Raw genomic sequence first — 22865 nt, 5'->3', positions numbered from 1 at the left:
AAAAAAAAAAAAAAAAAAAAAAAAATATGGCTCAACATTCTGCTTGCAGGTTTCTACAGTGAGTGTGTGTGTGTGTGTGTGTGTGTGTATGTGTGTGTGTGTGTGTGTAGATATATAGCTTTTTTTAAGGGAATGGAGTATGGTCTAGTCCACTTTTCCATGGTTGTGTAGGAACTACAATGTCCTTTCCTAGCAAAACAAGAAGTGCAAGGTCTGCATTTCCACCAACTCAATGCAAAGCCCCAAGAGCTTCCTGCAAAGTAAAGCTGGCACAGAGGACCCAATCAATGTCTGCAGCAGGAAAAATTAATGGTGCAAGAAAGGAGGGACTTGATGATGGATGGCTGGTAGGTGGTTCAAATTCTAGAAGTGGCCCTGCAGCTTCAGAACAGACATTTTCTCTGGTCTCAGGCCTGTGTGCCCTGACCCAGATCTTTAACCAATATGAAACTGGATGACAAGGACTCAGTTTGCTCAGAAGTCTGATTGATTGCATCCTCCTTACCTGCTAAAAGTCTGGATGAAATTTCTACACCAAAGGTGCAATGTAGTTGATTAGAAGTTTCAACTGAGGCTAGAGTGACAGAACTGCTCTCATTTATTGACTCCTTAGACTTGGGGACACCTTCCTTATCAGTACTAACAGGCCATCACCTAGACCCCTGAAGTTAATATTTTCTACATCTTCTACTCTAGTGTCAGCTGAAGTGTCTGTTAATTCTTCCGTCTTCACTGATACAGATATGGCCTGATGAAAGGAGACTTGTTCACTCTGGGTAGCTGTAAGATGCTCATTTTGGGTCCATCCTTCAGAAAGGTCCTTAATACCTGTTTGGCCCTCAGTTACTGTCTTTGATTGACAGAAAACTTCTTCAGATGTGTTTTCTGAAGCTGGTTTACTACTAATGACAAAAAGTTCATGAAGTTCCTTCAAGGCTGCTGTTACAGATGAGCAAGATTCCTCTGCTGACTCTACAGAGGGCTGACAACTGCCACAGAGACTTAAGAGAAGGGGCAATTCCCATATTTCTTACTTGTTCCAGACATTTCAACATTACTTTCTGGAAGGTGTAAATCCTGAGTGGAAATGGAATTTTAAAGGAAGGGTTACATTTTGATGTTTCTACTTCCATCAAGGGATTATCCAAGGTGAGATAAGATGCACCGATGTTCCTGACATTGGTATTCTGACTGCCTGCTGAATTAATAAGCACAGCAACTAAGGACTGTTCAACTATATCTACTTCCATAAGTGTTTCTGAATTTGAGCAGCCAAAGCATCCTGAAGGTAGAATATTTTTCTCTGTACCCGAAAGGTCCACAGTCTGCTGCAGCCTGTCGCAATCATAAAGGAACTTTTGATCTTAAGCTTAGTTTGCTGAGGCCAAGTAGATATTTTATGGTAATTAAGCATACTAGTACATTGACGTTGGTGTGCCCACACTTATTTTGGAAGGAAAGGGGTTTTCAAATAACAAACTATTTTACTAATCAGAAGTCCACATCATTTGGCCTTATAACATCTCTACAGAATAAGTATACGATAACCACTGTTCAAAACCATGATCCTCAAGCACTTTAAGATCCTGAAATACCTAATGAATTCATAAAGGTAGAAAAAATTATTTATTATTATTATTATTTTTTTTTTTTCTCACCATTGTGGCCTCTCCCGTTGCGGAGCACAGGCTCCGGACGTGCAGGCTCAGCAGCCATGCACAGGCCCAGCCGCTCCGCGGCATGTGCGATCCTCCCGGACCAGGGCACGAACCCGTGTCCCCTGCATCGGCAGGTGGACTCTCAACAACTGCACCACCAGGGAAGCCCCTAGTATTATTTCAATGTAGGAATATTTTGTATTAGGAAGTGGTTTGGTGTGGTGGGAAGTCAAATGTCTTATACATCAGAAGACCTACCAGAAAATTAACCCTGCCTCCTACTAACTGTATGAATTTGGGCAAGTCATGGGATATCTGTAAGTCTCAATTTCTTTTCCTATAAAAAGGAGATTTAGTCACATTTATCAAAATGATACACTGAATACAAAATGAGACACTGAACGGTTTAATGTCAAAGTGCTTTATAAGCAATGAAAAATACAAATGTAAGGTAGTACATTTTATACCATACTCTAAGCCTCTGTTATTTTGTAATCCAAAACTACTTAAGAAACATTTACAGTAATTAGTAACAGATTCTAATCAGATTCTAACCAGATTTAATTGGTTGGGTCTTAGATTTGATAAATCTAGATGAGGGATGCCAAATGGGTTCCATTCCATGTGTCAACTCAGTGCCTCCTCAGTGTAGTGGGAAGTATTCCGAGACTACATCTGGAATTAAAAAGAAAAAGTGCTATGCCTGAGAGGCAGTGTCTGTCAGGGATATAGGATCTGTAGGTAAGACAAACCTCCCATACAAGTAGGAATCCTTATATGGAGTTAGCCAGCCACCACCAGACCACCTCCAGTAACAGGAAGTTCACTACTTAACCAGGCAGCCAGTTCTTCCTTATTATGGTCAATAAATCTTCTTCCAGAAATTTTTACCTATTAGTAGAAGTTCTATATACCATTTTCACTTGATCCTCACAATAACCATAGTTCTGGCCATTGCCCCAATAAAGAGAATTTCACATATTTGAACTGATTTTTAAAACTAATATGCACGAATGTTTTTACCTTTATTTCTCTGTATAAGGACTGAACTTCAGTGGATAATTCCACAGTCTGCTCCTCCAGTTGCTGACGACGTTGTAAATTAGTGGATATCTGAAGTTTCTCTGATTTAAGTTCATTTGTTGTACTTTTTAGGTGCTGAATTTGTTCCTGCTGGTCCTGTATAAGCTTACGATTCAATTCAATCTTACTGGAAACTGCATGAAAACATATTGATACAGTGATTAATGTAAGGGTATAGGAAATACTATAAGCAGCCTCATTCCAGTTTTATAGGTCTCTGTGGCATTCCCAAAGGCTGAGTTTCTGTGGGTCCCACCTACTGCAATAAAAATGCCACAAGAACCTGTCCAGCTCCCAAACCTGCTTGCTGTCCTCTCCTGAATGGGGCAGATATGACTGAGAAAGAGTGCAGCTCATTTGTTACTCATCATTCAAAATCTGTTCTGGGGCTTCCCTGGTGGCGCAGTGGTTGAGCGTCCGCCTGCCGATGCAGGGGACACGGGTTCGTGCCCCAGTCCGGGAAGATCCCACGTGCTGTGGAGCGGCTGGGCCCGTGAGCCATGGCCGCTAAGCCTGCACGTCCGGAGCCTGTGCTCCGCAGCAGGAGAGGCCACAACAGTGAGAGGCCCGCGTACCACAAAAAAAAAAAAAAAAAAAAAAAAATCTGTTCTGCAAAGAAAGGAAACAGAGGAGAAGTGATGCCTTTGAGAAAAGAAACTGCATATACCATGGACTGGAAGAAAGGCTGTTCTTTGTCCACATAATAGTTATAAAATTTATGATAAAAAGCATATGTTGGGAATGTTGAAGTCTTTATAAGGAAACAGTCTCTATTACCTGTATCTAATTTGTGTTGCTTTTCTTGTTTTTCCTGGTTTACTTGTTGAACAGTTCTATCCAAATCTAGTCCTTGGAGTTTAGCTGCTTGTTGTGCAATTTTTCTTTCAACATCCTTAAGTTCCATCTTAAGAATAAATCAAAGTTATTTCCTTTAAGAAACTTATCCATTATCATTATTCAAAATCTTTAAGAATTAACTGCTTTTACTTTTTAAAATCTAATTTGTAACTGCTCTCAGATATAATTTTAACAAATTTTCAAGGATAAAAATAAAATTAATTTTTATGATGAAATTAATTTAAATGATGTAAACAAAAGGAAGCAGACTAAAAATGAAAAATAAACAAGACTACTTCTTAATTCTCAGAACTTAAGGATAATAAAATCTAAACTCAGGAATATAAATAAGCTAAGCAGTTACTCCCTGAGACTACCTGAAATTCAGGATAGGGAACTCTAAACACAATCTGTACCAGAATACTAGCTACTATCTTTAACACTCACATTTCATATTCAAACCACCATGAAACTAGTTTTATTCTGCCTTAAACTGCAGTAAACTTACCTGGAACCTCTCCATAATTGTAACATCTGTCAGACACACTTTAGCACTTTCTTCCTCAGGTATAATTGTACCCAAAAGTGTTTCCTGTTCTTCTATGTCATTCTTTAGGCGCTGTATGTCTCTGTTCACATTCTGCAGTTTGTTTCTTAATTCTGGTATTTCCTTCTCCTTCAAATCAATTATGCTTTGCCTTCACAGAACATACACAATTAAAAATAAGCAATCTAATGTTTTCTCATAATGATATTGAGGTTATGTATTTTTGGCAAGAATACCACAGAAGTGATGTTGTATCCTTCTTAGGGCAACACATCAGTGGGTACATGATGTCAGTATGTTACTCTTAGTTAAGAAGGTGTAGGCCAGATTTACCCATTGTAAAGTTACTATTTTTCTCTATGTAATCAATAAGTATCATAGGAGAAATACATTGAAGAAAATGTAAATAGCCTGTTTCTCCTCAAACCTCTGTCCACTGATTTTATAAATAGTACCTATTGACAGATCTTGATACCAGCAATTTTTACCATATTGTTTGCCAAACTGAAAGATATTTTACAAATTACCTGACCATACTCATCATAAGTGTCAAGACCATGAAAGACAAAGAAAGATTGTCAAAGACAAAGAAGAACTATGGTAGACTACAAGAGCCTAAGGAGAAATAACAAGTATATGCAATGTGGGAATCCTGAGTTGGATCCTGAAATAGACAAAGGATATTAAATAGAAAGACTGCTAAAATTCAAATATGGCTTGTAGTTTAATTAATAGAATTATACCAAAGTTAATTTCTTGACTTTGATAACCATATTATGGTTACATAAACTGTGAACATCAGGAGAAGCTGGGTGAAGGGTATATGTGAATTCTCTGTACTATTTTTGTAAATTTTCTGTAAGTCTAAAATTATTTCAAAATAAAAAGTTTAAAAACTGATGGAAGGACAGAAGGAAGGAAGGAAAGAAAATAGGAAAGAAGGAAACCACTCAGTCAAATGCTACATGGGTTTATGGTACAAAAGCTGTTAAACCCACTTTACTGCTGCTACTCTAGCTAATGAATTACCATCCCTATGGCAGATACTGGCCCCATACCTATTTTTGTTGATACCTCTGAAACAATAAAACTTGTATGTAATCTTTTAAAAAAAAAGCTATTAAGCTTATTTCAGAAAAATCCCAAATTCTTAAAATCAAATTAGTACAATAAAATTGGTTTTCTATTCAATTGGTTTCTAATGGGAGCCTTATAATAAACCAGAAACTCAAGGATTAGCTCTCAGATACTGTTATTACTTAATGATTTTTTTAAAGTCCATAGTATGACCAAGAAATGCCAACCTGAATTGATCTGAGTGACAGAGACCTGTAATTTTTTATACCAGAGCAATGAAAAAATTCCCTGAATAAATATGAACATATTCAGATTATGAATAATTCATGCCCACATTACTTCTCAGTGTTATAGACCAGAAGTTGGTCTTAAGTTATGTACCCAGTACCTAGAAAGTGACAAAGCTATGATAGCCTAATGACAGTCAAGTATTCACTTGACTGGGACATTTTTGCAGAGAACTATAGGCATCCATTCAATTTTAACCCCATTTTTACATTTTCACACACACACAAAAACCCCTTATTGATGTGGTCCAGGTTTTGGTGCCTTCTTTTCTGATGATTACCTAAGACGCTAAAATAAGTACTCTAAGAAACAGTAAAGATATTTCCTGAGAGAATGGTTACTGAGCTCTAGTAGGGTTTTCTCTTTTGTTTTTTAAATTTTTCAGAAACTCAATTTTGTGACAGCATTCTTTTTCCAAGGGAATTTTATGTAAAAGGGACCAACCAACACAGATACAGTACTGAAAAAAACCTGTGGGAAAAATATGGAGTTTTTATTTAAATGAGGTGTTATAAAAAATGAACCCAAGTCAGTACTAAGAAACATGATAAATAGGTACATTTTCAGCTGAAATTTCATTCATGATGGTATGGGACATGCTGGAAGGGACATGCTATCACTTCCGTTGTACTTTATTGGTTACACAGACCAATCCTGGAACATGAGAGAAGACTAATACAAGAGTGTGAATACTAGGAGGCAGGGATCATTGGGGACCATCTTAGAGGCTGGCTACCACAAAGCGCATCTTCTTGCATCTTCCCTTCCTTCTCTTCCTTAAACTCCTTTTCAGTTTTCCAGGACAACATACCCTCCGGGTTTTTTTGTTTCCAGAGTTTGTCTCACTTTCATCCAATGTATTAACATTAGATTAATTTTTCTAAAACACATCTTTCATTAAATCTCTTAGGATGGCTCCCCATCACCTAATAGAGCTATAACTAGGTCTGAACATAATTGTAGCTCTATCTTCCCTACTTATGTGAATCAGTCACTACAAATAAGTTCTCAAACTCCAGATAATGTTTCTACTGCAGCACAGGTCTTACTCTCCTACTCTTTACACACACCCTCTCCCCTTTCGTCCTCTTAAATAAGTCAAACCACCTTCCCTATGCTTTACATCCCTCTTCCTACCCTGTTCTCAAAATCCTATTCTGATTCTGTAGTCCACTGGCTTCTCTCTTCCCAATTAATACATTTGTTTGAACCAATTAAGTACTTTATTAAGCCCAGCTTTCTATGTCTAATTCTGAGAGCTTTTCTCCTTGCATAGACCATCAGCTCCATGAAGGTCATGTCTTACTGGTCTCTGTGACCATCTTTGTGCTCTGGGAGACACCAAGGCAATCATCACATACTTTCTGACTTGATTTTATTTATAAATAGAAAATCATCTGAACTTCTTATACAAGCAAGGGAAAAATAAATAATAGAAATCATCTATGATTCATTCTTTCTGGAAGTGAGAAAAACATAAAAGTATAGTTTAAAATTTGTCTCTTGAGGGGAGCTTTCCGGTACTTTAATTCTTTGCTGGGTTTAGAAAGAGACACATAGTTATAAAATCTATTCAAAATTTCTGCCCTCAAGCCAAGTCTCAGGAATGAAGCAAACATACACAAATTAAAGATTATATCTACCCTGTGACTAGTTTAAGAAACAAGCTTATCTTGAAACAAAATAATTCTTTCTTATCACATAAATGAGATGAGCATACTGGCTTAGAATACTGACTTTAACCTTTATTCATTCAACTCTTGCTTACTGAATACCTACCATATGTTAGACAGTGGAATAGGTACCTCCTACAGTGCTGCTGTACAGGTACAGTAATAGTAAATCCCTATTCTCACCTCATGGGCACTAGTCCCAGCATTTCATCACGCCGCTTTTCTTTTTTCTTTAGCTCTGATTCTGTTGACTTGAGCTTATCTGGAGCAAGCCTCAGCTTAGACTGCAAATCACTGATGACTTCTTGTAATTCAGCTTCTGTCTGAAAAACTCTCTGACAGACAGGGCAACACGACTGGTCTTCATCCGTTAGCTGAGTAATGAATTGGGAGTAAACGGCCGTAGCTCCAGCCAGCATGGCTATTTAGAAAAATATATATATACTCCCAGTGAAAAGAATACAAAATACAGTTTTGTCAACATGGTTATATCCTTTTCTGTAAATACATAATTATTCTTCTTGCTTTATAAACACACAATGAAAGAAATCAAAATTCTGATATTTAAATCTTCCCAAGGGCACAATACATTCAGATTTGTAGAAATTATTTTCTGGTAACACACAAGTATAAAACTTTTAAAGCTTGTTATGTGCCAGAAACTATAATCTCATTTACTCCTCCCTAACACCCTACACGTGGTAGGCAATTATTAATGAATCTGAAGTACAGAAAGGTTTCGATAACTTGCCCAAAGTCACACAGCAAGTAGGTTGTAGAACCAGAACTGAAATTTAAGCCAACGAGCTCCAGAACCAAGTTTAAAAATCTCCCATCCTTAATAGTTACCTGTGAACGAAAATTCAAAAACATCAAAATGCCTTTTCTAATATAAAGTAGGTAACCTACCTCGTTGTTTTGAGGATTTTTCAATTTCTTCTTTAAGCCTGTCTAAGTCACTTTCAAAATCCTGGCTACCACAAACATCAAACAGTTTGTCTTCATAGCTGGACAACTTCTCGTCCTTCCTTTTTAGCTCATTATTTATATGATTTTTATTTTGCTCAGCTGAAGCCAGTTCCTTGCTAAAATAAGAACATATATGGATTACAATTTTAAAACATGAGAAATGAAAAGTGTGAGAAGGTAGATACAAGACAAACTCTGCCAGAAAATATTACAAACGTCTGCTGTGACCAAGCACTTTTTTTTTAGAAGTCATGGCAACAGTCCACTACTGCCTGAATCTACTCCCTAGCGCATGGACTCACCCTGGTCATATGCCTGCTCCCAGAAAAATGTGTACAGATAAAACCCTGCTTGGTTTTGCAGGGGTTCATGGTCTTAGATCTTGGGATAAGAGCCTCAGCAAGGAGAATATGCTTGCCAGATCTGGAGGGAAGAAAAAAAAAAGGAGAACGTTCTCCTAACTCTGTGTGGACCCTTCCACAACTGTACTTCCGTTCCCTCCTGTAAAAACTTTTCCTTTGTTCCCTCCTTGTTGCTGTCACCTACTTACAACCTGATCATTCACTGCCTCTCATTCATTAAAGACTTTGCTCACTGGTACAATTTATTTCCACTCCAACTCTTAAATATAATCCTAGCCAGCCTCCATGCCCACACAGATCAGGGGTTTTCAATTTACAGGTTCTGATGCATTAGGCAAGTCATATAATCAATTCAATGCATTGTATTCAGCATATTTTGAAAAATTAAGCATAATATGTAGAATATATTGGAGTAGATTGTGTGTGGTTAGGATAGGTACTATTTTAAGAAATTTGTTTCAGATAAATCTGTGTGAGTGCACATGTGCCTCATCTTGATACTTCCCATTGTAAGTCACAGTAAAAATTTGAAAAAAAAATAACATGTAGATGATTCTCTCACCATCCTAGTCATTGAGCATTGCTCATTAAGATCACTATCTCAGCAGCACCAAACACGGTTGAACCCCTCCTTGAAAGACTATTTTCTCAAGGCAACCCAGATATCACTCCTGTCTTGTTCTCACCCTGGCTCCTGGGGCACTGACTTCGCTTGCTCCTCTTCCTTTGCTTGCCAACAGTTTAAATGTTGGTGTTTTCCAGGAGTCTAACTACAATTTTTTCTCTTCTCTTTGAATAACTCCTTCAAGTTGACATGACCTATGACTCCAATTATTGCTTACAAAGCAACAACTTCCAGTCTTCTGAACTTCAAACTCCAGTATTCTATTCCCTAACAGACATTTCCACAAGAAACACAAATTTAACATGGTCAAATCCACTATCTTCCTCAAAAATATGTGTGGAATTTTTGACCCTCTTATCCAAGTAACACTCAAGGTGATATTTGAAAAAACGGATCACTTTTTTAAACTGTGGGAAAAACATAAAATTTAACATCTTAACCATTTTTAACTGTACAGCACAGTAGTGTTAACTATATGCACATTGTTGTGCAACAGATCTCTAAAACTTTTTCATCTTGCAAAACTAAAACTCTATACCCACTGAAAAACTAGCCCCCCTCCGCCCCCGCCCCCTGGCTACTCTGAACCTCCATTCTACATACTTTCTAAGAGTTCGACATCTTTGGATACTTCACATAAGTGGAACTAAGCAGTAGTCGTCTTTTTGTGCCTAGCTTACTTCGCTTTAATATCCTCAAGCATAATATCCTCAAGGTTCAGCAAGTCATAGCATATGAGAGGACTTCCTTCTTTTTCAAAGATAAATAATATTCCATTATACATACACCAGTTTTTCTTTATCCATTCATCCATCATTTAGGTTGCTTCCACCTCTTGGCTATTGTGAATAATGCTGCAGTGAACATGGATTAGCAAATATCTCTTTGAGATCATGTTTTCAATTCGTTTGAATATATACTCAGAAGTGGAATTCCTGGATCATCTAGTTATTCTTTTCCTAATTTTTTGAAGAACCTCCACAGGTTTTCTACAGTAACTGCACCATTTTACACTCCCACTAATAGTGCAGAGGGTTCCAATTTCTCAACATCCTCACCAACACTTGTTATTTTGGTTTTTTTTCAACTTCTTATTTTATCTTTTAATTGAAGTATAGTTGATTTACAATGTTGTGTCAGTTTCAGGTATAAAGCAAAGTGATTCGGTTATATTATTCTTTTTCAGATTCTTTTCCATTATAGCTTATTATAACACACTACTATATTTTCTGTTTTTTTTTGATAATGGTCATCCTAAGTGGTGTGAAGTGGTATCACTGTGGTTTTTATTTGCATTTCCTTGATGACTAGCATCACCTTGAGTATCTTTTCATATGCTGTTGACCATCTGTATATATTCTTTGGAGAAATGTCTATTCAAGTCCTCTGCCCGTTTATTTAAAAAAAATATTTATTTATTTATTTATTTGGTTGTCAGGTCTTAGTTGCAGTAGGCGGACTCCCTAGCTGTGGCATGTGAACTCTCAGTTGTGGGATCTAGTTCCCTGAGCAGGGATCAAACCCGGGCCCCCTGCGTTGGGAGCTCAGAGTCCCAACCACTACACCACCAGGGAAGTCCCTCTGCCCACTTTTTTAATCTGGGTATTTATTTTTTTATTATTAAGTTGTATGAGTTCTTTACATATTCTGGATACTAACCCCTTATCAGATATATAATTTGCAAATGTTTTCTCCCATTCTGTTGATTGCCTTTTCCCTGTTGATCGTTCCCTTTGCTGTGCAGCAGTTCTTAAGTATGATATAGTCCCATTTGTCTATTTTTGCTTCTGCTGCCTGTGCTTTTGGTGTCATATCCAAGAAATCATTGCCAATTTCAATACAATGAAACTTTTCCTCTATGTTATCTTCTAGGAGTTTTATAGTTTCAGGTCTCACTTTTTATAAAGGAATATTTTAATCCTCTCACTTAGTTCTGCAAACTTTCAAGGAACAAGAAGCTCAACTCACTATCTGTTACCATTTTACTTAATTTGTAAAATATGGGAAAATCAAAGTCAATTAATAAGACATACCACTTCGTGACAATAAATGATTTCAAAACAATTAAAAGTGAAAGCATGAAATAAGAGACTTCTACTACATCTTCAAATGTTGTAACTACTTACTTCAATTTGGCAAGTCTGTTCCTGGTCTGATTAATTTCTTTTGATTTACTATGAAGCCAGTCTTCAAGCTGTTTTTTGTTGGGAAAATATCCTAACAATGAAGTTAATTCATCACTGTGCCTAGATTTTATTTTTCTGATTTGTTCATCTTTGTCAGCCTATAGGAAAAAAAATCGTTTAAAAATAAAGCTCAGTATCTCCACATTACATAAAGAACAAAAATAAATTTTAGATTGATTACAGTTCTAGGCTTAAAAAATAAAACTACAAAAATGCAAGAAGAAAATATAAAATTTCTTCTTTTTTTTTTTAAATTTTGGCCATGCCTCACTGCTTGAGGAATATCTCAGCGCCCCGACCAGAGACTGAACCCGGGCCATGGCAGTGAAAGCACCAAATCCTAACCACTAGGCCACCAAGGAACTCCTGAAAATTCCTTAAACTCTTAACGTGAGGTTGGACTTTCTAAGCCATTAGAGAAAAGAATAGCAAGTCTGATGATATAAAAATTAAAACTTCTGTATGATATATGATAAAAATTAACAGCAATGTACACGTGTGTGTTTGTGTGTATACACTTCTGTATTATTATTTCTTTGTAATTAGAAAACAGTTTTTAAACTTGAAAACTTTATATTAAGTTCACTTAACCCCTAAAGTAAAAAGCCAATATCAACTAAATACTTCACAGTGTAACGATTATGAATGTAAGATAAGCTATTTTAAATACCAGGAAGTATAATTAGAACAAAAAGAAAGGTCATACTTTGTCTTTGGTCAGCATCTCCATCTGGGTACGTGTTGCTGTATGATGATTTAACTGCTCCATCTCCTGGTCCAATTTACGCAGGGTCCTGTCTAGATCTGCTTTCTCATTTTGAAGGCTTATTACTTCTGTTTTTAGACTTTCTACATTGCTGTTTTTCTCAGCTTTGCTTAGCTCACGTTCCTTAATAATTCAAATAAATGAACAGGTTTATATGTGTTGTGTTAAAATAATGACAAAGTGTATTAGAAATCAGCTACTCCTCAGGATGGTCAAAATATTACTGTTTGATTTTATCCAACAACAGGAAAAGCAGAAGTAATAAAATTTTTAAGAAAGATCTTATAAAGTTACCTTACTATTTTATAACAGTAGAGACTTAGTAAATAAATCTGGAAGAGTCAAACAGGAGGGAAAAGTGAAAATTAGTGCAAAATTAAGAAAAATATGCTTAAGTATACAGTTTAGTGACTCTTCAATCAATAACTAAGCATTTATCAAGTACCCATGTAACTCACTACATTGCCTGGCATATAGAAACTAAAAATCGTGTGATATGGTCCCTGAACAGTATCTCCCCATCACAACAGGACAATATCGTGCTAAACTGACAAAAATGTATGCTAGATGTTAAGTTTGGGAGTAAATAGAAATGTTTAATTATCAAGATGGGACCTGAAAGTGGCATTTGCCAAGCTTTAGGATGCTTATTTTGGTAATGGAGGTGTGAAGGAAGGGAAGAGATTAGAAACAAAGAAGAAATTCTGGAAATTCACGAAAGGAAGAGGTGGGCTAAGAAAGTTTCTACCACAGAAGAAGTGATAACACAGCAATAATCATATAAAATCTGTAGTGTGTGGAACCTAGAGGGAAAATATTTTTTTTTAAACTTAGGTAAGTGGTTCTCAACCAAGGTACTCATAAGAATCACCCAGTTCTGATTTGAACACATTTCTATGCCCCACTCTTAGAGATTTTTATTTGGAAGGTTTAAGGTCTAAGCATAAGTTTTTTATTTTAAGTTTCCTTAGATGATTTTAATTTTCAATCCACCAGGTTCCAGGAGCAGAGTTGGGTCATTAAGATATTCAGATAAATTCATTTTACATGAGATTGATAGACAAGGTTGACATTTTTATTAAAATGCCATAATCTCAGGATTAGCAAAAGATAAAATACTTCTAAATATCTTATACCTTAAAATTATTAGATTGCTCAAATAGTATCTTACAGCTTTTGTGAGCTCCTGGTCCAGTTCAAGAATTCTGTCTGAAGATCCTTCCAACTGCTGTAATTCATACTTCACATTTTTCAGCTCATTCTGCTTCTTAGTTAGGATTTCTGATTTTAGCTCTATTATTCTTCCCAGTCCAGTTTTCTTATCCCTTATCTCATCTATCTGTTTTTGTTTCAGAGTCTCTTTTTCTGCAAAGTCATTCTAAATACATAATGAGAAGCATGAGCATTAACAATTTTTTCACTAAAAACTTCATTAAGAAAAAGTTTCTTTGATGCAAAAGTAACACATGCACTCTGAGGAAAATATAGAAAAGCATAAAAAATATAATGATCATAACCCAGAGATAATCATTATTAACTTCGAGCAAACTTTTTCTTTACAATTAGCTTTGAAAAGAAATTTTACTTAAAATCAAATAAAAAACATAGGTCTATATATTCTTTGTACTTTTATACTTAAAAAAATTTGCTTCCATAAAGGTTTTATTCTACCTTATAGCAAATTTTATCCTAACACTAATCCAAAAATATGACAAAATAAGGTCAATCCAAAAATTAAAACAATTCAACTAGACAATCTGATACAAACAAAAGAAAATAACAGTATTTACCATCAGTTGCCTGGCGGTTTCTGCTTCCTTTTCTTGCCTCTCTCTCACAAGTTTGTGAAAATTTTTTATCTGTCTCTCACTGAATGGTCCATGCTCAAAGCCATCCAATTCTAGTTGTGTTGCCAAAGACTGAATTAATGAATCTCTAGCTCGCATATGTTCTTGATGACGATCTGCTTGTAGCTGTAGACGACCTTTAAAAAACACAATCATAGTAATTCTTTTATCAGATATTTTAAAAAATAAAAGAGCAAGATCTCTTACATCCTTTGCTCAGTTTCCCCAAATGGTAACTATTGTATTGAGATGTAGTAAGAAATACGTATTTGGTTTTTGTCCTTGGCTCCTGGTACAGAGCTCCAAAAACGCTTAGAATTTCTCAGTGATAGGGGTGACAGGAGTATCTTTTGTTATTCATTATAAGTCCCTTTCAACTGTACCTGAGTTTATTCTAATGAGGTGACTCCTGGAGAATGGGACCTGGTCGTCAGAGGAATCAGCTCTGTGATTAGAGAGTAGGAAGTCTCAGTACCCACCCCTCCCATTTCTGGGGAGGGGCTGAAGTCTGAGTTCAATCACAATGGCCAATGACTTAATTAATCATGTCTACATGATTACTTCCATAAAAACCCTAAGCAATGGCATTCAAAGAGCTTCCAGGTTGGTGAATATGACATGGAGGTGCTGAGTAAGTCGCGCATGTGGAGAAGGCATGAAAGCTCAGTGTCCCTCCCCCATACCTTACCCTATGCATCTCTTCCATCTGGGTGTTCCTGAGCTATATCCTTAATAAACTGGTAATAGTAAGTGCTTCCCTGAGTTCTAGGAGCTGTTATAGAAAATTACTGAACCTGAGAAAAGGGTTGTGGGAACCCCTGATTTACAGCCAGTGGTCAGAAGTACAGGTGCCAGACAACCTGGGACTTGGGATTGGCAGCTGGAGTGGAGTGGGAGACAGTCTCATGAGACTGAGCCCTTAATCTATGGGGTCTATGCTAACTCCGGACCGGGAGTGTCAGAACTGAATTAAATTACAGGACACTTAGTTGGTGTTCACTGAGAATTGGAGAATTGCTTGGTGTGGAAAAACCCACACACCTGGCGTCAGAACTGTTGTTGAGTAAAAAAACTGTGTTTTCTTTTAGTAATTTGCAAAATTATAGTATATCACAACCAGGATACTGACACTGATACAATCCATCAATCTTATTCTTATTTCCCCAGTTTTACTCATATCTGTGTGTGTATTAAGTTCTACCTAATTCTATCAACTGTGTTGGTTCTTATATCCACCATGACAGCCAAGATACTGAACAGTTCCACTACCATAAGAACCCCTCTTGGTTTTTTTAAAACCATAACCACATTAACCTTCCTCCTGCTTTTCCTCCTACTGGGTAACCCTGGCCACCACTAATCTGTTCTACATTTCTAAAATTTTGGCATTTCAAAATGTCATATAAATTGGAAACATACTATATATAATCTTTTGAGACTTTTTTCACTCAGCATAATTCCCTGGAGATTTGTCATTCATGCAGAAAATGTGTAATATTATAATAGGGAAAAAGACCAAGTAAACACTGTCTCTTACCCTGTTCAACAAGTAGTTCTGATTTTTCTTCATTGAGAAGCCTAGATTCTTTATTTAATTTTTCCAGTTCACGCTGACATTCTACCAGTCTCCTTTCTTTCTCCCTAACTGTTCTCTGGTGATTGTGATATAAATCATTTAGCTGCTCATCAGACCCTTGAAAAACCTGTGTAGAACCAAAATAAAGAGCTTTAATGTATAACAAGGTATCAGTCTGAGGTACAAAATATGAACCAAAGCTTATTCAATATCCTTCTTTTTAACATAAACATGGAAGTAACACAAACATCAAGATTTGTATGTTTGTTTCAAAATATGACTGTCAAAATGGAATCAAATGAGGTTCATTACAATAATCTCAAAATTCTGAAGTAAAACAAAATTCTACCACCACAAACCTTTTCCATTTTCTGTTCCAGTTCACTATTATCTTTTTCCATTTGCTTCTTTCGGCTATCCAAAGCTTTAATTTCATTGTCGAGTCTCATTATTTTAGAGAGATTTTGTTCAATTTCTTTTAGACGATTCTGAAAATAAACAAATACCCTACATAAACAGAATTCACTATAGTTTATACTGCAAATAACTGAAGATAAATAACATGTCCCAGGACCAGGCACTTAGTAAAAGTGATCTCATTTAATGGTAACACTGCTATAAAGGGAGCACTGAGAAACTGAGGATCAGAGACATTAAGTAACTTGTCCAACTCCTTACAGATAGTAAAGAAAAGCAGGAATTTAACTCCCTTCTAACTCCAAAGCCCATCCCCTGCCCTCAACAGCTCCCACAAAAGTCATTCATTCATTGGGTACTTGGAGTCACATTATGTAAAGTACCACATTTTAAGAACTTAATCCTTGGAACTTCCCTGGTGGCACAGTGGTTAAGAATCCGCCTGCCAATGCAGGGGACATGGGTTCAAGTCCTGGTCCGGAAAGATCCCACGTGTCATGGAGCAACTAAGCCCATGTGCCACAACTACTGAGCCTGTGCTCTAGAGCCCGTGAGTCACAACTGCTGAGCCCACGTGCCTGGAGCCTGTGCTCCCCAACAGGAGAGGCCACCACAATGAGAAGTGCGCGCACTGCAACACAGAGTAGCCCCCGCTTGCCGTAACTAGAGAAAGCCTATGAGCAGCAATGAAGACCCAACACAGCCAAAAATTAAAAAAAACAGAACTTAATCCTTAAAAGGCTAACTATTTGATTTATTTAAAAAGAATTAGAACTACTGAGTGGACTGGAAACTCATGGTGCATCACAAGTGAAATGTGACAAATGATCTCGGTGGCCTGCTTCCAGGGACAGCTGGTTGCCTCATCTCCTAGGAATATGAGTGACCTGGCTCAGAGTCTTCCCTCCTTGGATACTCTTCTGGTGTTTGCCTCTAGGCTGACCAACTCCTCTTCTAAGACATTTTTAGAACCTAATTTTTAAACTAACACATTATTACAGATATCCATTGTAAGCTTTCACAGCTGCACCAAAATGCATCCTCAAGTTCAATGTCATTTGATAAATTATACTAATACCATATCTTATGATTTGTATATTAATAGGTAACACGTTATCACCACAGAAACTTTACTTTGTTCACCAATGCTTCCTCAGCACATGTAACAAGTGTTCAGTATGTTAGCTGAAAGAGAGATTTGAAAAAAAATTTTTTACCAATAATAACAGTCATAGCTATCATTGATCAAATGTCTGCTATACTGCAGACATTGTACTAGGTGCTGCCACACATTCCCTCTAATCATTATGACACTACAGGCAAACTTCAGAGATATACTGGGTTCAGTTCCAGACCACTGCAATAAAGTGATTATTGCAATAAAGCAAGTCACACAATTTTTTGGCTTCACAGCGCATATAAAAGTTGTTTACACTATACTGTAGAAGTGTGCAATAGTATTATGTCTTAAAAAAAGTGTTCATATCTTGATCTCTTCCCATGAATCACGAATGTTCTTAATGGCATCTAGAATGGTGAATCCTTTCCAGGAAGTTTTCAATTTACCCAGATCCATCACTGGAATTACTATCTATGGCAGCTATAGCCTTACGAAATGTATTTCTTAAAAAGATTTAAAAGTCAAAATGACTTCTTGATCCATGGGCTGCAGAATGGATGCTGTGTTAGCAGACATGAAAACATGAATCTCATTGTACATCTCCATGAGCACTCTTGGGTGACCAGATGCATGGCCGATGAGCAGTAATATGTGGGGGAAAAAGAAAATCCTTTTTTTTTTTCTGAGCAGCAGATCTCAACAGTGGGTCTAAAATATTCAATAAACCATGTTGTAAACAGAGATGCTGCCATCCAGGTTGCTCCATTTATAGAGCACAGGCACAGTAGATTTAGCATAATTCTTAAGGGCCCTGAAGATTTTCGGAATGGTCAATGAGCACTGTATGGGAGATGAGACTGGGAGGCAGGATGGTATAACAATTAAGACTACAGGCTCTGGGAGCTGGAATGATTGGACATCTCTATGTAAAGAAGTAAATCTCCATAGAGCTGATTCACTTTGCTGCACAGCAGAAACTAACACAACATTGTAAAGCAACTATACTCTAATAAAAACTAACTAAAAAAAAAACGGAAGTAAATCTCAACCTTACCTCATACCATATTCAAAGTTAACCTGAAATAGAACATATACTTAAATATAACAACTCAGACTAGAAAACTTCAAGAAGAAAATCTTTGTGACCTTGGGTCAGGCAAAGATTTCCTAGATAGGAAACAAAAAGCAAAAACTGTAAGAGAAAATTTTGATATACTGGACTTCATCAAAATTAAAAACTCCTGCCCTTTGAAAGCAGTTAAGAAGAAAAAAAAAATCTGCAAAACACATACCCAATTAGGGCTTATATCCAGAATAATTAAAGAACTCTCACAGCTTCAATAGTAAGACCAAAAACAAAAACAAAAAATACACACACAAAAAACCTATTGAAAACAGGCAAAAGATATGCATAGACACTTTACCGAAAACGATATTCAAATGGCAAATAAGCACATAAAAAGATGCTCAACGTTAACATTAGGAAAATGCAAATTAAAACCATAATGAAAAAAGAAAAGCTGCTCAGAGATTCTATCACACATCTATTTTAATGGCTAAAATAAAAAGCTGGTAATACTAAGTGCTGACAAGGACGAAGTGCAACTGCACTCTTGTACATTGTTGTGGGACTACCAAATGTGCCACTTTGAAAAATAGTTTGGCAGCTCTTAAGGTAAAACATACACTTAACACACAACCTAGCAATCCCACTCCTAGGGAGTTACCCAAGAGAGATGAAAACATATCTCCAAACAAAGACCTGTACACAGAAGTTTATAGCAGTTTTATTTGTAATAGCTAAAAGCTGATAACAACCTGAAGTCCAACAACAAAGGAATGGATGAACAAACTGTAATATATCCTTACAATGGAATACCCTCAGCAATAAAAAGGAATGAACTACTCGTACATGCAACCACATAAATTTAAAAGCATTATGCTAAGAAGTCAGACACAAAAGGCTATATAATGTATGATTCCACTGATGTCGCATTCGTTGGAAAAGGCAAAACTATACTGACAGAAAACAAATCAGGGATTACCAAGGGCTGGAAATGGAGGTAGGGGACCAACTACAAATAGACTTGAGAGAACTATTTGGGGTGGAAATGTTCTATATCTTGACTGTACTGATAGTAATGCTACTGTATGCATTTGTCCAAACTCATCAAATCATATACTTTCAAAAGGGTGGATTTTACTAAATGCAAATTATATTTCAATAAATCTGACTAAAGAAAAAAAAAGTATCAGTTTAGGAATCAGAGAAGCCTGGAATCAAATCCTGGCTTTACCCCTTACTTCCAACGTGAATACCTGTGCCTCACTTTTCTCATCTATGAAACTTCACGGGGTTACTGTAGGGCTCACATAATACATTTTAGAGCACTTTGATCAGCAACTGGGCATACAGTAGGCCCTCAATGAACGGGACCATTCACATCACTTGTGAAAAAAATTCTGTGTTCACAAAATTATCTTTGAACAATGTAACAAAGAGAACTGGATTCATTCTTAAGAGCAATAAATATTAACACCTCTGTTATGGTACCCTACTTCTCAGAAACTACTCGGTTTCTACCAATGTTTTCACTGTATTGTAGAAGCATTAACATTATCTTGGAGGTTCCCTGATGGTGCAGCTGTTAAGAATCCACCTGCCAATGCAGGGGACACGGGTTCAATCCCTGGTCCGGGAAGATCCCACTTGCCATGGAGCAACTAAGCCCATGCACCACAACTACTGAGCCTGCACTCTAGAGCCTGCAAGCCACAACTACTGAAGCCCACGTGCCACAACTACTGAAGCCCGCGCACCTAGAGCCCATGCTCCGCAGTAAGAGAAGCCACCACAATGAGAAGCCCACATGCCACAACAAAGAGTAGCCCCTGCTCGCTGCAACTAGAGAAAGCCTGTGTGCAGCAACGAAGACCCAAAGCAGCCAAAAATAAATAAATAAAATAAATTTTAAACAAAAAATATTATCTTGGTTTAGATCTTTTGTGACATCTCTAGCTGCTTCATTCCTTAAATCCAGCCAGTAACTAGATGCTGGGGATTCCTTCTTTGACATCTGTGTTTTGGCTCGAACCCCAGAGCACAAAACACAGGCTCTATCCCCAGAGCACACAACCTAGTAAAAGAAGCTAAAACAAATAGAAAGACAACAAAAAATATAGCAGCAGAGTGTTCAAAGCTTAGGTGTGTGAAATAAGACAAAAGAATCAGGCACTTGGGCTATAAGGTGCACAAGGATCATGAAATTATGTGTGGAAGAATAAATAAGAGGGCCAGAGGGTGGTTTTGAACTTGAAAACAAATTTCTCAAGCCATTTCCATTGAGGGAAAGAAAGGAAAACAGGGCTAAGTGGGCCAAGGTCAGGATAGGATGTGGTGGTATGGGAATAAAGTAGTTTATGAGAGAGTTCGTGAAAATGTAGGAAATCTGTAAAAATGGGAAAGCATGAATTATAGTGCAGTACCGAAATGGAGCTGTCTTCTGGATGGCTGCTGGGAAGATGATCTGATTCAAGCTTTATGCTGAGTTCTATGAAGGGGAGAATCCTTTTAACTCAGAGCTAAAAAAAAAAAGGACTTCGGAAATCATCCACTTAATAAATATTTACTGAACCACCTGCTACGTGTCAGGCACCAGGCTAGGCTCTAAAGATACAGAGAGTAAGAGTAAACCCTTGGACTAGCCAAAATTAAATACAAATAAAGAAATAAACAAACACCTCAACGTTTGCTACAGCCTTGTTTAGAATCCTGGCACTGCTCAATAAATACCAGGTATTATCACTTAGCTCTACCCTGACATTATTTCCTATACAAATGCTCCATTTCAACTATGAGGATTTCCTTGATACTGTTCAAAGACAGCCTGCATTTTGCTGTCACCGTATCTGTAACTACCAATCTACTTAAGGTCAACAAAATGGTACCCCAAATTCAGTCCTATGAAATCCTCTCTGGCCACCTCAGACTTTCTCTTCTTTCCTCCTCAAAGCTCTCACAGCTCTTGCCTTTTTCTGCCTTATATGTGCTTGTCATCTTTCCAACCAGGCTGCTCCTGAAGAAAATAAAATGTGTTCCAATATCTTGGTAACTACCACAGTACCTACACACAGTTATCAGCACAACTACTTCTAAAATATAACATACTTTTTCTCACTCTTATGTCTATTGCACTAAATTCTAAACCCATTAGGCTCTTCATAATCTGACTGCAAATCCTAGCTCCCACTCCTTTTACCTTGATTTACTTAACCCAGGCTCTTCCTCACAGTCCTGTTTTAATAAGCTGGTATTTGTGAATATGTACATATATACATGTGCATGTTTGTATACACACATATAGTGTATTTTTGCAAGAAAACCCACTCGATCATAAGACATATCTGGGAGGTCAGACACGAGGAGTAGGAAGAGTGTCTCTTACTTTTCAACTAATATTCTTCCATATTTTTTTCATTGTGAGCACATATTAGTTTTAAAAGAAAAAAATGCAAAATAAAAACAAACATACAGGGACTTCCCTGGTGGCAGAGTGGATAAGACTCTGAGCTCCCAATGCAGGGGGACTGGGTTCAATCCCTGGTCGGGGAACTAGATTCCACATGCACGCCGCAACTAAGAGTTCACATGCCACAACTAAGGAGCCCACATGCTGCAACTAAGGAGCCCACATGCTGCAACTAAGGAGCCCACATGCTGCAACTAAGGAGCTGGCAAGCCACAATTAAGAAGCCCGCCCACTGCAGCTAAGACCTGGCACAACCAAATAAATAAATTTAAAAAAAAGATTACAAAAAACAAAACACAAAACAAACATATATAAAATAGCTTCTAGTCTGTCAATTTGATTTTTCCCCATCTTTATGGCCCAGATCAGCTTCTCCCTTGAAGGTCTTGTGATAGTTTTCCATTCCAGGCTATCACTTTTTTTTTTTTTTTTTTTTTTAACAATCCAGGTCTTTTATTTTCCTTACACCTATCATGCCATGAATTCATAGGGAATGGGTTCCAACAGTTCAGGCTCTTTTCCATTGGTTCTCACAAAGTGTGCTTCTCTGGGTGGAGAAGGCTGGCACTTCAGCTAAACCTAAGTACCTTTCTGCTTGGCTTCCTTCTCTTTCTGATCATTTTCCTTCAGACTGTTTCAGGAAGCTATCTTGGCTCTTAGAGTGCTTAATATGCTTGACACGCACACTAATTCTCTTGGCAAGAATCTTGCCCTTAACTTGCTTATTTACAACAATGCCAAAAGCATGCTGGGTAGCACTGTAGACTCTTCCAGTTTTGCCATGGTAACATTTGTGGGGCATTCCTTTTTTTGTGGTACGAGGGCCTCTCACTGTTGTGGCCTCTCCCGTTGTGGAGCACAGGCTCCGGACACGCAGGCTCAGCGGCCATGGCTCACAGGCCCAGCTGCTCTGCGGCATGTGGGACCTTCCCGGACCGGGGCACAAACCCGTGTCCCCTGAATCGGCAGGCAGACTCTCAACCACTGTGCCACCAGGGAAGCCCAGGGCATTCCTTTTTGAACAGTGCCCATTCCCTCGATATCTACAATATCACTTTTGTAGATCTGCATGTATGTGGCCAAAGGAACACCTCCATGTTTCCTAAAAGGCCTAAAGAACATATAGCAGGTGCCCCTCCTCTTTCCCTTTGTGTTGGTCATGTTGGTGAATTACTGGAAGATGGCAGTTTCATCCCAAAGGCCAGGCCATCACTTTAAAAATCACTTTATTGAGATGGAACTCACCTACCATACAATTCACCCATTTAAAGTGTACAATTCAACATATTTTAGTATATTCAGAGT

The 22865-nt window shown here is 37.5% G+C and overlaps 1 protein-coding gene across 2 annotated transcripts in view; it reads right to left on the bottom strand.

The window, feature by feature from the left end:
• RAD50 (RAD50 double strand break repair protein) overlaps window positions 1–22865 on the bottom strand; it is a 113651-nt gene that overhangs the window by 42244 nt on the left and 48542 nt on the right. For both annotated transcript variants that reach the window (XM_029216053.1, XM_029216052.1), the window contains exons 6-16: window positions 15854–15982; window positions 15456–15621; window positions 13862–14055; window positions 13243–13449; window positions 12012–12194; window positions 11246–11403; window positions 8073–8248; window positions 7347–7584; window positions 4087–4276; window positions 3519–3645; window positions 2682–2875 (exon numbers count right to left, since the gene is read on the bottom strand). In XM_029216053.1, coding sequence (XP_029071886.1) covers window positions 2682–2875; window positions 3519–3645; window positions 4087–4276; window positions 7347–7584; window positions 8073–8248; window positions 11246–11403; window positions 12012–12194; window positions 13243–13449; window positions 13862–14055; window positions 15456–15621; window positions 15854–15982 — 1962 coding nt within the window. The remainder of the gene's footprint in view (window positions 1–2681; window positions 2876–3518; window positions 3646–4086; window positions 4277–7346; window positions 7585–8072; window positions 8249–11245; window positions 11404–12011; window positions 12195–13242; window positions 13450–13861; window positions 14056–15455; window positions 15622–15853; window positions 15983–22865) is intronic.

Source organism: Monodon monoceros, unplaced genomic scaffold, assembly GCF_005190385.1.
Source record: "Monodon monoceros isolate NGI ecotype Baffin Bay Population unplaced genomic scaffold, NGI_Narwhal_1 Super_Scaffold_12, whole genome shotgun sequence".
Classification (NCBI taxonomy): Eukaryota; Metazoa; Chordata; class Mammalia; order Artiodactyla; family Monodontidae; genus Monodon; species Monodon monoceros.
Note: the sequence above shows the minus strand (reverse complement) of the source record. Positions and strands in the feature narration are given on the sequence as shown.